Raw genomic sequence first — 17064 nt, forward strand, 5'->3', positions numbered from 1 at the left:
AATAATAATAATAATAATAATAATAATAATAATAATAATAATAATAATAATAATATGTTCTGGTGATGGGTAATGTTGGAGGAAATCATCTCTGCAGCAGTTTTATCAAAGTGCATCCAGATATACATAAACATGCAATATATAGTCACTACATTTTGATCATTTGTGGTTGTTAACTGCCCTTGAGTCGACTCATGGTGACCCTGTGGATGAAACATGTCCATGACCCTCGCTCCTCCACTACTCTGCTCAGGTCCTGCTGGCTCAGGCCTGTGGCCTCTCTGATTGAATCCAACCATCTGGCATGTGGTCTTCCTCTCTTTCTACTGCCCTCTACCTTTCCTAGCATTATCTTTTCCAGTGATTCATGACTTCTCATGATGTGCCCAAAGTACAGGCCTCAGCTTAGTTATTCTGACTTTCATGGAGAGTTCAGGATCGATCTGTTCTAGAACCCGTTTGTTTGTCTTCTTGGCCATCCGTAGTATCCTCATCCCTCTTCTCCAACAGCACATCTCAAATGAGTTTACTTTCCTTCTATCAGCTTTCTTCATTGTCCAGCTTTCACATCCGTGCATGGTGATGGAGAGTACAATAGCTTGGTAAATCCTCACTTTACTGTTCACGGTTATATATTTACACTTCTCCAGTTCTTTCATAGCTGTCCTTCCCAATCATAGTCTTACTGTATTTCTTGACTGAAGTCGCTGTTCTGATCAATATTTGATTCAAGTGAATATTTGTTCACTATTCGTTGTTTATTGGGCTGAAACCAAGAGTTAAGACAAATTGGTCCTCCTGTTCAGGTTCAAGACATCCTGAGATCTTTTTACATTCACATCGTTCTTGTACAATAAAAGGTGATGATCTCTATGCAACAACAATAGCTGTGACAAATGAAGTCCAAAACACACTGCAGAAATAATCCAATTTAAGATCTCTTTAACTGCCATGGCTCAGTCTAGCGAATCCTGGAATTATGGTTTATTATGGCACCAGAGCTTTCTGACAGAGAAAGCTAAATGTCTAATAAAACTATAGTCCCCAGAATTCCCAAGCATTGAGCCAGGGCAGTTAAAGCAGTATCAAACTGGATGATTTCTACAGTGTGTTTTGGACCAGAGAGGTCTTTTCAGTTAAAACTGTGACTTGTGTCTTATTAATTACATTTGCTTATGTACAGACTTGGATGACATTTCTTCTCAAACTAAAACAGAGGCACAATGCTGTCTGGTTCTTTTTCATGTGCATCAGACATATTTTTTGATAATAAAAGCTTGATAGCATTCCTGATGAATTTATGTCATTTGCACATTTCTTTCCTTGGTGATTCTGCACCACAGTGTCTATCTGATTGAATATGACTTTGGTTTAAACATTTTAATCTGAAAGGTCTTGGCAAAGATCTGTAAAAATTTCCAGTAATCTTTCTTGAAGGGCAGGTTAAAATGTTTTAAACAAATAGATCTTGTAGTTTTATATGTGACTCCCAAAAATAATGTGTAATATATAATAATATGTACTTAACATTAAGTACAAAAATATTGTTTGATCAGCAAATCTTTTTTTTTATTATTATAGTTTTCCTTAACCCAGGGGCGTGTTTTTGGAACACCAGGCCTACAGCTGGAGAAAAAAAAGATGTTTATGCTGAAACTCCTCTGATCCTGACAAGGGATGGGGATGCAGGATCTAGCTTATACCCACTCCCAAAATGCTAAAACGTGGAATTTTAACTTACTTGAATAGACTCTACAGGGTAAACAGGCCATTAGATCCAAGAGAAAAACTTGAGTAAAGAACACTGTGCAGAAACACCTCCCCATGCAACTGAAGATACATTTACAACTGCCTGATTTCAATTATGTAGCATCCCTGACTAGCCTGAGGAGTTTTGAAATAATTTATTGAATGTATATTATGGCATATTCTGAGTATCTAAAAAATAATATAACTTCTCCACGTGGATGATGATGATGATGATGATGATGATGATGATGATGAAGCTTTATTTATATAGCACTATAAATTTACACAGTGCTGTGCATGCAATTAAAATAGATACAATAAATCTGCCTATGCTGTACATTCTACAAAATAATTAAATATAATACATATTAATATATGTTAACATTCAATGAAATAAGGCAGATAATAAATTAAAATAACATTAGATAACAATCATGTAATGCCTAGAAACGCTTCCCTGAACAGTATAGTCTTTAACTCAGTTTTGAAGCTGGTTAAAGAAGTGATGACCTGTGCTAGTGGGAGAAGAAGGTTCCAAGAGTGGGGGGCAGTATTATTAATTAGATTATACTAGTAGTTTAACAAATTTTGTAAATTCATTGTACTTCTTTACACTCCTACATTTGTGTTCTGCTCCCATGTAGTGCAAAGTTTGGAAACCTCTAGAACAGGGGTAGGCAACCTTTTTGACCCGGGGGCCGGGTTGCTGTCCCTCAGACAACTCGGGGGGCTGAAGCAAAAATAAATAAATAAATAAATAAATAAACTGGGGGAAATGTAGGACAAAAATTTAAAACGGAGGACACTTTTTAAATTAAAAAAATGGAGGACACACAAAAAATCTGCTGATTTTTGAAAAATATAAATGCATGTTTCTGAGGCTTCTATAGACAATTGCCCCCCTTGCCCCCCCCTTGCCCCTTGCTTCCCCTTGCCCCCACTTGCCCCCACTTGCTCCTCCTTGCCCCCCTTGCCCGCTGCTTTCCCCGCGCCAGTGGCCCCGCAGACCTGCGCTGGAGGCCCCGGCGGCAATCTGCAGCAGGGCAGGGCTGGGGCTGGTCCCTAGGCCTCGGTGGGCTGCATGCGGCCCGCGGGCCGTAGGTTGCCGACCCCTGCTCTAGAATATATAGTCGAGATCTATGCTGGGGTGGGAATCAGGTGTCATTTCACGTGTTGATGAACTGCAATTCACAGCATTCTTCACAATTAGCTATGCTAGCTAGCATTGCTAGTTCAATAACATTTCACAAGGGGACTCATGATTCCTATTTCTGCATTTATTTTTACTTATTTAATTGATAGGAAGAAATCAACTCATTTGAGATGTGGTGCTGGAGAAGAGTTCTGAGAATACTGTGGAACACTAAAGAGACCAGTGGATGGGTCCTAGATCAGATCAGACCCAAACTCTCCCTGGAAGCAAAGATGACTAAACTGAGGTTGTCATATTTTGGCCATATCATGAAAAGAAAGGACTCACTAGAAAACAGTATAATGCTTGGTAAAGTTGAGGGCAGTAGGAAAAGAGGAAGACGGATAGACTCCAAATGGATAGACTCAGGACAGGGTGACTTGGAGATCTCTTAATACATAGGGTCACTGTAGGTCGAGGTTGACTAGAAGGCCATTAAAAACTATTTATATCCCACTTTCCCCCATATGGGACCCAACGTGGCTCTATGTTATATCAACATGTTTAGCAGGAGTGAAAATCATGCAGCCTTCCAGATTATGTAGATCCAAAACTTCCAGCAGCCTTAGCCACCATAGCCAAGGGTGAAGAATGCTGTGAGTTGCAATCTAATACCTGGAGTGATTATTGATTCCCACCCTGGATCTAGACAATAAATGTTTATGGTAAGAAGCATGCCTCTAGTTCTCAGAATACATTTGCAAAGAAGTGTGGCCTATCTTCCAATGCAGTTTCTTCTTGACTGTCATAACAGTTGCATTGAATTGAAATTTCTCCTTCATTTTTTTGTATAAGATTTATTCCCTCCCCCCTGCATTAAAATAATAATAGTATCCCATAGTTAACCTGCAGCCACTCCTGAACTGTTTGATTTGATACTGTAAGGATGGGTGAAAGGTAGATAGCAGTCTACTGATAGCTAAGTAATTTCAGGTAGATAAACAAAAAAATCTTGCTGAGTTGTTTAACAAAATCAACAAAATAACTGTTCCTGGAAGTTTACTGTTACAACAAAGAATACATTGAGTGAAAGCTAGGAATGGATTTTTTTTTTTGGTAGAAGTATTGTAATCTTTAGTTTTGATAGTCTAATCAAGTTCTTGGGACCAGAATTCAATGCTACCAGAGACCTTGAAAAGATTGGCTGGTGTTGTGTTGAATCTAATCCACCATAAAATTCTGATTTGAGTTGGCTTCATTATAAGTCCCTTCAGAAATCCTTGTGTGTACTCAACAAGAGCTATTGTTTCAGTCACAGCATTCCCAAGAAATGCTGTGTTGCTATTAGATTACAGTTTTTGATGTTTATCTGACTTTGTGCTCTGGATGTTAATGACCTGTAACTGTATGCCTTCCAAAGCAGTTGGCAAAAGAAAGAAATAGAAGGGAAAGGATTTTGTCTTCTACAAAGTGCAGCTAGGGAGTTAGCCTCCCACTAAAAATCCTTTTACTTAGCTATAGAAGCTTCTCAGTGTTGCTCTAAACAGATATAGCACCTTCACATAAATAAGCACAGATGACCACTTGAAAACCTGCAATTACACATAGCCTGTTTTTTCTTATACAGTAATAGAAGCTTAGCTTCTATATTTTGGATTTGTGCTTTTTTCTTATACATTAATAGAAGCGTAGCTTCTATATTTTGGATTTGTGCTTTCTAAGAAGCTGTCTTAAAATATCCCAACCTTTTTACTACCTTTTATAGAATCTAAAATTGTCATGGTTAACATATGATCTTGGATCTGTCTTTCCATTTATTCTGGAGGAGCTATCATCCATTCAAGGAATCTTTCCAGTACCAAACTAGATTTAAAGAAGCTAGAAGTGTGGTGGATTTTCTACAGCTGCTAATTCCATCTGATCCTTACTGTATGTCCCCATGACTGAATTCTCTGACATTTTATGTGTTGAAAAGAGACAGCTGTGTTTCATAAATCACAATGTGTGTATTAATTGCTCCCATTCATTTCTTGCATATTCTCTGATTGCCTTGTTGGACTATTTTGCAACTGATGTTCTAAACATTTCATGTGAATGTGTAATCTGGTAGATACATCACTCTCTCCACAGCCTAATCTTTTAAATTACAAAGAACTTTAATTTACCCATGAATTCAGATAGTTTTAGACTAGGCTGTACTGTACATCCTATTATATGTGCATTGCTTCATACTGCTTATGCATTAGTGTTTTATCATTCCATTGCCAGAGTGCTGGTGTGATGAATATGCAAAGCATTAGTTTTTGCTGTGTTTTGTGTGATACAAATAGGCTGTTGCCAAAGATAAATGTCACTGTGACAAAATGAGGCATACTGGGGGCCCCAGTATGCTGGGTAACATTTCTTCCCTTTAATGTTATGTCCAATTCCCACCTCCTGTTGGGACTGCCCCCCAAATTGCCTACAACCTCCCAACACACCTCTCTTTATTGGCCTCCAGCTCAGTTATTTGTGCATGGCCTGAAGAATTCTATATCTGCTTATACAGAAGAACATTATTAATATCTGGTAACAGCCTAAGAAGTAGGCTAACAGGGCCAACTGTGAATGATTTCAAACAAAAAATATAATTAGTAAATAAATTGTATCAACATTTGGGATACATTGAAAGAAAAACGAAAACAAAATATCAAACAACATGAAAGTAGAATGTGTAAGAATAGAATCATAGAGTTGGAAGAAACCACAAAGGCCATCCTGTCCAACCCCCTGCCATGCAGGAAATCTCAATCAAAGCCTCCCTGACAGATGGCCATCCAGCCACTGTTTAAAGACCTCTAAAGAAGGAGACTCCACTACACTCCGAGGGAGTTTGTTCCACTGTTGAACAGCCTTTACTGTCAGGAAGTCCCTCCTAATGTTGAGGTGGAATCTCTTTTTCTGTAGCTTGCATCCATTGTTCCGGGTCCTGTTCTCGGGAGCAGCAGAAAACAAGCTTGCTCCCTCCTCAATGTGGCATCTCTTCATATTGTAGTTCTTTGAATACAATAATTCTCCCAAAAAAATGAACTTCATCTTTAGTTACTACAATCAGCCCTCAGTATCCACAGTTTTGATATCCATGGATCTGAGTAATTGCAGATTGAAATGAAGAAACACTGAATGGTTTTTAACCTGTGCTGTCCAGGTTATGAAGCCGTCCCAGGGCACTAGTGGAGGCTAAGGCAAGACCCAGGCAAGCCAAAGTCTCCCTCCCCCACAGAAGTTAATCCCACCACAAAGCCACAGTCAGACCTTAAACCCCTAATACAGGGCTGCCAGAGGTGGGTGGTGTTACTGCCAAAACTCTTCAGAATGTTTTAGAATGTTTCAAATGAGCAGGTGCAGGATAACCCATTTGTGTGAATTCACAGACAACCATTCAAAGAACTACAATTACAGGTATGAAACCTACCCTACCAAAAAGCAAACCTTGATTTTGCCATTTTATGTAAGTGACACCATTTTATTACGTGATTGTATTTAATGAGATTTGAGCACCCACATATTTTGATATCCACAGTGGGTCCTGCAACCAAACACCAGGGAATATGAAGGGCCCATTGTATATGGCTTTATGTATATTGCCACCACCATGAGTGAGAGAAATTGTTCTACTGAAACAGTGTCTCTGCTGCAGCAGACCACCCTATCCTCGGCCATATGGGTTAGTCCCCCCCCCCCATGACAAGAGCATTGCACCCTGTTGAATGCCTTCCAGTCAGTGAGAGCGGCACTTTGTGTAGATTACTACATCTCTGCCAGCAGCTCCACTCTCATACCATCTCATCCACTAATCTTTCACTAATCACTAGTATTGACACCATCCATTGTTACAGTGGATCTACGTCTAGCTTTCAATTCAGACCTCTCTGCCTTTTCAGATGCCTTGTCAGAATTGGCATTCAGAATTTTCACTTTATTTCTTCTGTCTTTCATATCATTTGCCAGGCTCTTCATCATTCTGTTTCTCCCAACACCTACTCCTACACCACTATCCCCTTTAAAAGCATTCACAATATTTGGTATTGATATCTTTTCAGTGGCCTGCCACAGCTTCTAGGATGTCCTTGGCCTCTGTTTTGGTTCCTATTAAAACAAATGAAACACCATATTTTTGTCAAGATCTACATCTCTGACTCTGGGTTATCTGTTTCAGTTGTGGGTCTCCATTTCGATGTAGACAAAATGCAAATTTATAACCTCTATGAAGAAAAGATTTATGAAGAAAATTGTATGAATACATTGAAATCTGGAAATGGAAAATTAATGCTTTTCCCATCCATAAAGAATCAATTTTGTAACTTGTTCATATAGATGCTTCTGTTACTCTTACCACACACATGTTGTCATCATGGTCAAAGACTGCAAACAGTTGCAGGATAAACTGATAACCATCATCTTTTACTGCACCCACCCATACCTTCATCTCAGAACCATACATCATCTCCCTATTTAAAAGCATAATTTCAGCCAATCTTGGTTACAGAACACTGGATGATTACCATTACTCATATCAGTTATGTAATTGGTTTCTTCATTCTTTTTTGCCATGGGTATTCTGACACCACCATCCTTTTTTCTAGTGGGAGAGATTGGCTTGCTATTTCACTTGTACTCTCCATCACACGTGGGCAATAGTGCAAATAATGGGCAAAAATTATGTGTCTTACTCTGGAGTATATTGGTCTCCAGGAAAGTTGGGAATGTTCAACCTATTCAGGTCTTTGAATACAAATGATTAATTTTATCAATAAATTCTAGATGGATGCTATCTATAATATCAGTTCACTTTTCCAGGTTGAGATACATTTTGCTTCAACAGCATGGAAGGATTCCTGTTTTCCCTTGGCTCAGACATTGCTCTTTTCTTTACTGTGCCTTGGAGAATTATGGCATTCAGTGCCATAATTCTGCTGTTTGGATTGGCCATAGCTCCCAGGGTTTCCACAAAGTGTATGGTTGCTGTCCAGCACTGCATCATTGCTTCTTTGTTCACTAGTTTCATCCATAATGAAGCTGTGCTTCAAGAACATTGCATCAGTTATGTCATTTGGAAAAAAAGGAACAGTGTTTCTGAACTTTGCCAGAAGTTCTGATTGCATCCCTCAGTGTTCCTTGCACATCATGCACTGGGTGTTCAGGAATAAAGAAATGTCTCTTTGGAAAGGCTATGTTCTTAGAGGATGCCTAGGGACAAGTGTCCAATCTCCAGGTAAGATAGCTTTCTAGTCTCCCATATGAGAAACTGAACAGAAACCATAAAGACAAAAGATAAATTGCCTATTTGTTATGGTGGTTCTTTCAGTGATTATCTGCAGATGTCTCTTTCAACTGCTCTCTGTAGTTTCCTTGTGGGCTGGAAAGGTGACCCCTTAGCAACTGACTTCAGTGTCCAATTGAGATGCTTGATTTGGTTCCGTAATTTCTGATTCTAGTGTCAACAGCACCTGGTAGTGATTATTTTGTGTTTTGGATTTGCTTAAATTCAATTGCTAGTTCTACTTTGAACCGTTGAAACTGTTATGCTAACATGTATGATTAAGTGGATCTACTGGAGTTGGAGCTAGCAATTGGATTTAGACCAGCGGTTCTCAGCCTTTGGGGGTTGAATGACCCTTTCACAGGGGTCGTTTAAGATAATCAGAAAACACATATTTCCAATGGTCTTAGGAACCAAGATACCACAATTTGATGGTTGGGGTCACCACAACATGAGGAACTGTATTAAAGGGTCACAGCTTAGGAAGGTTGAGAACCACTGATTTAGACCATATGTTAGAGACTAGTAGTTTAAGATGTGCTGTAATTGTTTAGATTCCCGATTTCACTTTCCAGTAGAATAGCTTTACACTGAGTCATGCTGAGGGAACTATGGGTGATGGATGTTTGTGATTAAAAGATTTTGCTTTGTATTAGTTACAATTTGTAAATATCTAGAACAAGTTTATTTTACCATGCACATATGCTAAAAGCTTAGCATTTTTATGAATTGAAATGGTAGCAGTGAATAATTGCAGTAACCATACTAATTTTTTTAAAAGATGGATTTCAGAATGGGATATAGCTGATGCAGAATAAGGAAATAAAAATGTAAAGCAGAGAAATGTAGTGAAATTTCTCTCACAATATTTGCATGTGCATGCATGTGTACCCAAGGCAGATATTGTAATAGAAACATATGTTCATTCTCTCTCTCTTCATGCCATGCCATGCACAAGCACATTAATTAAGTGAAGATATATTGAGAGAAATATAGAAATAAATTAATTGAATGAATTAAGAAATAGTAATTTTACTTGCATATTTGTTTTAACTGCAGAGTATATAGAAACAGGACATGCAGCAGTTTCAGAGGAACCTGTACAAGAATGTCCAGAGATAGATCACCAAGATCAGCAGTCCTGTGTTTTATTTCCAGAGGTTTCTCCCACACAAACAACTAAAAGTAAATTTTCTACTATCTATAAATTGTTAACATATAGAAATGTGTTAAAGATATAATGAAAGCCTAGTTATTGTTACATTTTTTCTTATCTACAGTAACCTGTCTGCAGTAATCATGGAGGCCTTTGTTTATGTGTAAAGCATGTGAATGAGATAACTAATAGTTCTTTATGTTTTATCATTGCTAGTAAAATGTGTAGTGATTATCCTTATCAATATTATCAGCCACTTCTCCACTTGTCAAAATAAGGATTTCTTTTAGGCCTCAGTTTTAAAAGGGTTGGTGGAAAATGAAGCGTGGCTAATTGTGCCAGCAAACATGTACAATCAGGGCTGGATTATCAGTGGTTTATTTGGTGCAGTAGAGCCAGGCCCCTGGTTAGGGCCCAGTACTGAACAAGAAGTGGTGTGTATCTTCTTTCCAAGTTACTTCCCTTTATTCTTGACATTTCTTTTGTCATCAACATGTTGTTACTTGAGTTTAAAAAATGCATAGGATCAGACGTTCAGTCTCAATTTTTTAGGGTAAAAGTGGGTTTATACATAAAAGATACATATGCTGTATGTTGTTCCTAGCAATTAAATCATTCTTGTATTCATATTTAACTTATAGACCAACACTCCTAAAATATCTCATACAGTACATGTGCATGAAGTAGGAGGGCTGTTTCTGGAACTGCTTCAGGACCCCAACACCTTAATCCAGTCTAGTGTACTATATATGTTTCCATCAGCACTAAGCAATGCATCCTGTCAGCAGAAAGAGTTAAGGTGTTGACATTTCCCTACCCATTTCTTCTTTCTATGTGGTTAATCACATTCAAAACACAAGCATTGCCAGTGTTGCTTTGAAAACAACAACAGTAGTTATACTTGGCACTCTTTACCTATTGAGCCTTCAGTCTAGTTCTGACATGGACGGTGAAAGCTTACAGTTGGAAGAAAATCTCCCTTAGTTGTTGATTAATAATAATAATAATAATAATAATAATAATAATGTTTATTTATATACCGCTTTTCCAAATTAGATCAAAGCAGTGATTAAATGATTAAAGCAGAAATCTTCAGTTCAACCCTTCTAAATGTTCTAAAGACAGCAGAGTTTCTTTGGCTTAGGCTTCTTTCATGATAGAAAATACATAAAGTTGCCAGGTTATGAAAATAGCAATAAAGGACAGTCAAAATTCATGACATGAAAGGTTGATAATGAGGAAGTAGTTATTAACATGTTTATGTGCTACTTAAACCTCAAATTAAAATATTGGTTTCAGTTATCTTAGCCATGTGTTTCTGTGTAAAATTAACAGATTGTCCACATTGATAAATTACGTGGTGCACATATTTCAGTCTTTATGAAAGGCCTAAACCCCAAGATATGGGAATTTTTGGCCTCTTGTTCGGTTTTGTTCAGAAGCTTTCCAACCCTCAAAAAGGGGACATCCCTTTTGATAAGGAATACCAGGCAGCCCTAGTAAATACAGTTCTCCCTCTATTCTCATGGACTTGGGATCCATGCCCCTTGATTATCCACAGGGGATGAATGGAGGGAGTTAAAATGGGGTGTGCACCTGTACGCCCCCACAGAAGTGCACCTCCTTTCAAGCCAATAGGGCTTGAATATGCACACTTTTTTATCTTCCGGGGGGAGATGCTGTGTGTGTGTGTGTGTGTGTGTGTGTGTGTGTGTGTGTGTGTGTCTGGAATTGATCACCCATGAAAAAGGAGGAGCAACTGTATGCTCTTGGTGAATAAAGATTTTCACTTCCACACAATGGAAGAAAGACCTGCCTTTGAGTTATTTTGTTTCTTGATGATAATAGTGATGGTGGTGATGACAATGACATTGAGGATTATTTGGTCTTGGTTCTAATAGAACTACTGTACAGCAATTGCTAATAGTGACTTGCATAAGATTTGAAATGATCTTGGATATTTATCACTGGATTTAGGGAATATTAGCAACTTAATTAGCAACTATGACTGGATATATCATTATACACTAAAAGACAGCAGCATAATACTCAATTTATGGCAGAAAACCATACTCAGCAACTGCACCTGCTTGACATAGGTCTTGAGAGCCACTACAATTTTACCTTGAAGGTACTCAATAATGCTCAATAAATGGCAGTGCAAAACTGAGGGTTTGAGGCAGAAAATTGTATAAAATTCCTACTAAGCTTTAACAAACATTTGGAAGGAATATGACAGTGCTGTGTTTTTTGTGGTGTTAACCGGGCATCATGAGTGGACATGTCAATGCAGAGCTTGTGGAGCAAAACTTTACAAAACTGTTATGACACTTGGGGAGATATGAAATGTTTGGGGGATCACATTTAACAGAATTCTGAAAACCAATTGTTCCAGGAGACCCTCATTTTACTTTTGGTCCACAGCATAAAAGTACTCATTGTCTTCAGTATGGAAATCAGTATGATGAGTAGTGTCTTTACTCATTCACAAATGAAACCAACACAGCCAGCCATCTGTGAAATTCTGAAATTATGGAAAGGGAATGATTTATTTTATAACGCAAAGAGTGACTCATTTCAGTGGTGGGTTTCTGTGGAATTAATTCCCAGAATGCACACTGAAAGCAGATCTAAAATTTAGTATTTAAATGAGAAATAATCTTTGAACAGTTTCTATGTTTCTTTCTTCTGCCAGCAGCCACCATATGTGAGAAACTGTCTCAGATCACAGTACAGAATTCCTATTCCTCACTACTGTACTATCTTAAGAGGTGGTGTCTTTTCATTACGTTTTGCATGGGTAAAATATAGATGTCCCAAGTGGAAGGGCTAGGTTAGATAGAGGAAAGAAACGCCATCAAGAGTCTAGCTTTTAAAATTATTTCTAGGATTTGATCACAGTTAACAGAATATATTTGGCATCACTTTTTGGAATTACTTTCCTTGGCCCATTATTTTGACTCATATTATTTTGCTTTTTCTTAAGGTGAAGTTGTGACTGGAGAGTTATCAAAACTATTGGATGAAATCAAACTTTGCCAAGAAAAGGATTATTCTTTGGAAGAGCTGTGCCATACAGTATCAGATCACTATCTGGATAATGTTAGCAAAGTGTCAGAAGAAGAACCTGTGATGAATGGAAGCCAATCCAAATCTACTGTAGTAAGTGAGATAACTTAGTATCCGGCCATTAACAAAGTTGTAAAGTTTTGTTATGTAGGGCTAAATATTAGTCCTACATAAAGTAGACCCACTGAAAAATGGGACATGGTAGTCAAAATTAATTTAAATTCAATTATTATCTGTGAGTCTATTATACAAATTAAGAAAGCCAGTGTGGTGTAGTAGTCTGAGTGTTGGATGTAGGACTCCAGAAGATGAAAGTTGAAATCCCTGCTCACCATGGAAACCCATTGGGTGATCTTGGGCAAGACACACTCTTTCAGCCTCAGATGAAGGCAACGGCAAACCCGCTCCCAACAAATCTTGCAAGAAAACTGCATGCTAGGTTCACCTTAGGGTCACCATAAGTCAGAAACAACTTGCTTATAGATGAATTTTATTAAAATATTTATATCCTGCAACAAGTAAGATGGCTTAATGGTCCCTTAGGGGAGAAAGGTAGCATACAAATGAAATAAATAAATAAATATTAAAGTAGTATATGCAAAATCATGTCAACCACTCAGAGTAATGAATGGCTTGCTGCAGTTGTTCTTTCACTGTATGGAGAAAGGCAATAGTTGTATCATTAGATTTTGAAAAATTATCACAGTATAAAAAACTTGTTAAAGTTGAGCCCAAACTCCTGCTTTCTCAATTCACACCTTCCTTCCACATCTAGAATCAACTGCTGAAGGACGATCAAAGGCCTACACACTTTACCCATACTTGATTATTAGATCACAATGAGCTTAGCACGTATAAGAGGCATTTCCAAGGATCAGTGCAATTGCAGGGGCAAGTCCAGTGACAAGTTATGTAGTAGGAGTAGAGGTTCACCTCTGTTAGCACAACAGAGGTGAACTTCCTCTTATACTTGCTAAGCTCATTGTGAAATAATTTTAGAGAAGTTCAGTTTCTTATTGGATTCTAAGGTCCTGCCTGCATGGGCTAGAATACTCCAGGGGCAGCCAGAGTATTTTGGCCCCAGACCTGCCTTGTCATTCCACCTTTACCTGGCACTTCCGTTGTGATGCCAAGCGCCTGTTCGCACGTCATCACTCTGTACCATCTGATGTGTCCACTATCATGGGTGAGTTATTTGCTCTGAGGTCAGAATGAGGTGCCAAGCATTAACCACATGGCTGGATGCTTCGTTCTGACCTCAGAGTATAAACTGCTCCTAGTTACACAAAAGATGCTCTCTTTTAATTCTGTATAAGGCAGGGAGTATATCCCAGTTTGGTGCTGGTCAAGCTGAACATTGTCTGGATTGTTTCTACCAGACACAAGATTTGGGGCATGCATCTTCTGCATTCCCTACTGAGAGGACAGGGGGAGGACATTTTATCTGGCCTGAGCAGACAAAAGTAAAGGTGCATATATGTGTGCACGTGTGTATATGGAGGAGGAAGAGAAATGATGGGGTAAGGAAGATTACGATTAAGGAGTAGCTAATATTATAGAATCATAGAATGAGACAATTAGTAAATTCTGTTTAATATAATCAGATCTTCTCATACATTTACCAGAAATTTTAAAAACTAAATCATTCAAATCAATTTGTCATTTAAAAACATTGCTCTAATTGTTTTTGGAAACATCTTAATTTATTATGTATGGATCTATAACAGCAAAAAATTTCTAGCAATTATTTTTTCAGGAAAGGTATAACAATTTTATTCAAAAACCAGCAAATGCAAATCACAGGACAATATACAGTGAATAATTTGCAATATTTGAGAGTCCCACAATAGGGAGGTAAATCTTCACTTACAGTAGAGTCTCGGTTATCCGACATTCCCCAAACAGAAAATGCCCCAACTGGGTGGCAGCGATGGTGGCGAGTGCCACAAGGCCCCCACCACCAGCTTCTGCCCCAGCTTGGCTGCAGGGGGACTGAATCTGCCAGGGCTGAGAGGGCCAGCTTCAAGCCGCAAAGGAGAGGACTGGGCGCGTGGCCCAGTCCTCTCCTTTGCAGCTTGCTTTCTCTCAGCCCAAAGGGAGTCCGTTGAGCCCTGTTTGGGCCGAGGGAAACAAGGCTGCAAAGGAGAGGAATGGGCGCTTGGCCCAGTCCTCTCCTTTGCTGCTTGAAGTCGGCCCACTCAGCCCTGGCAGACTCCGTCCCCCTGCAGCCAAGCCGGGGCAGAAGCTGCCACAGGAACCAGGAGGTAAGCAGGGAAGGAGGGAGGGAAGGAGATGGGGAGGCAACAAGGGAGTGAGGGAGGGAAGGAAGAAGGAAGGAAGGGAAGGGGGAGTCTGGATTATCTGACATTTTTGGTTATCCGACTATCAGCTGGCTCGTTTATGTCGGATAATTGAGACTCTACTGTTACTTATTTGATTCGTTTGCTTATTTCAACAAGTTTGATTTTGAAAAAAATGGTGTTGTTTTTTTTTTTTTGCAAAAAATGTCCTTCACAATTTTTTTTCAAAAAAGTACTGAAATTAAAAAATGTACTGAAATACAGAAAAGTTGACTTTTCCCCTCAAAAGAGCATCTCAACATTTCAAGACACCTTTATTCAGTAAGGAAAATAAAATCTGCTTCTTGCCTTTACATCATTCTATGATGTGTATTCTATGCACACAAACACAAAGCTATTGAGTGTATGTTGGGATACTTGTATACCTCCCACCCAGCTATAAGGAAAGAATTGTTTGGAAACGTATTTCTGTAAATATAATTCTTTGCTCAAAATAAAGCAAAGAAATAATGAGATAAGAATCTCTCACATTTGAAAAGATGATACCATCTACTGAATCCTGTTTTTGTTTTTTGTTTTTTAGAAAAAAAGTAATATCTACACCTTTGTTAGCATTCTGTGAATATAACCAATCCTTATTATTGGACTTTGTTCACTTAAGTGAGAGGGAAAACGAGCTGTTTGTCTGGGATGAAGACAGAACAGGGCCTCAAAATCCACCTTCTATATGCAGCCTGCATATATTTCTTACAAGAGAATTAAGATTCTCTCATAATGACAGATTTCTAAATATTCACATTAGGCAAACAGTTTCTTTGTTATGGTATATCAGTAGAAAGCTTAGCCAGTCAGATTTTTTTTTCAGTACTTATTTTCCAATAGATGGCAGTCTGGTTCAATAATTTGAAGAACAGTACCAGCCATTTTGTAAGTTTCTTTTAAATGTATATGCTTTCTCTGCTACATAGCAGCAGAGTGGCAAAATGTTGAAAAATAACATATCCCTCATTTTAAAAATTACTTTCCTTGGTTAATATTAAAATGTAACAGAAATGTTGGCAAGAAAAGTACATCTTGAGAGATTTTAAAATATCTATGAAAGTGGATACTGACACAACTAGCATAGGGAGCAAAGAGTTTTTCAGAGAAGCTAACTGAACATGGGGAGTGGTATATGCACTGGCAGATGATTAATAAGGCTGCTAGAAGCCTGCTGGTACTGAAGAGCATATGTGGCATTTTGAGGACGACTATTAATTTTCAAGATACAGATACAGTTTGTTCCACAGTTGTTTTTGTTGTTGCTGCTGTAGTTAACTGCCCTCAAGTCGGCCCCATAGCAATCCAGCGGATGAGGCATCTTCAAGTTCCCCTATCCTCCACTGCTCTGCTGAAGTCTTATAGATTCATGCCCATCACCTCCCTGATTGAGTCTGTCCATGTAGTATGTGGTCTTCTTCTCTTTCTACTTATGAGAAAAGACTTACGGAGCTGGGTATGCTTAGCCTGGAGAAGAGATGGTTAAGGGGTGATATGATAGCCCTCTTTAAATATTTGAAAGGGTGTCAGATTGAGGATGGCTCAAGCTTATTTTTTGCTGCTCCAGAGACTAGAACACGGAACAATGGATGCAAGCTCCAGGAAAAGAGATTCCACCTCAACATTAGGAGCAACTTCCTGACAGTAAGAGCTGTTTGACAGTGGAGCACACTCCTTCAGAGTGTGGTGGGGTCTCCTTCCTTGGAGGTCTTTCTTAGCATTAATGTCTTTTCAAGTGAGTCATGCTGTGAAGAAACACAGGCAGAATAGAATGTTTGGGACAGTCAAAAGGAATCAGGCTGGAAAAAGGTGGAGGCTGCTCTCAGGAGCAAGTATAAAAGAAGGAGGAGCCAGTGATATTAGCGGAGTGTGTCATTATCCTGAGAGATTAACAGCTAAGGATAATGTGTGTGTTAAGCCTGCAGAGGCAGATAAGAGTTTGGTCCTAATAGGTGAGAAATTCCTATGAAAGGGAAGAAAGAATTACACTTGTCCCTCAGTGTTTGTGGTCTTGCTGTTTGCGTTCCTCAGTCTTTTGCGAACTGCAAGCTCTGAGGAAGAAAATGACGTGCGTGCCCATGGTGCACACACAGGGCCGCCCATAGGAGCGCACAGCCATTCAAGCCAATGGGGCTTGAATACTTGTGATTTTTTGTTTTTGTAGTGGTCTGGAACAGATCCCCCATGAAAATGGAGGAGAGACTGTATAGATGAACAAATTAGTCCAGTGTTAAAGAGAGTATGTCAGGATCCTGAGGGATTTACACCTGGGGGGTTATTAGAAACCACCTCAGGAGCAGATATAAAAAGAGAAATG

General features: G+C 38.8%; 1 protein-coding gene across 7 annotated transcripts in view; it reads left to right on the forward strand.

Moving 5' to 3' along the window:
• Positions 1-17064, forward strand: part of ANKS1B (ankyrin repeat and sterile alpha motif domain containing 1B) — a 448976-nt gene that overhangs the window by 57605 nt on the left and 374307 nt on the right. For all 7 annotated transcript variants that reach the window (XM_042467953.1, XM_042467951.1, XM_042467950.1 and 4 more), the window contains exons 7-8: positions 9243-9368; positions 12326-12501. In XM_042467953.1, coding sequence (XP_042323887.1) covers positions 9243-9368; positions 12326-12501 — 302 coding nt within the window. The remainder of the gene's footprint in view (positions 1-9242; positions 9369-12325; positions 12502-17064) is intronic.

Source organism: Sceloporus undulatus, chromosome 5 (genome assembly GCF_019175285.1).
Source record: "Sceloporus undulatus isolate JIND9_A2432 ecotype Alabama chromosome 5, SceUnd_v1.1, whole genome shotgun sequence".
Taxonomy (NCBI): Eukaryota; Metazoa; Chordata; class Lepidosauria; order Squamata; family Phrynosomatidae; genus Sceloporus; species Sceloporus undulatus.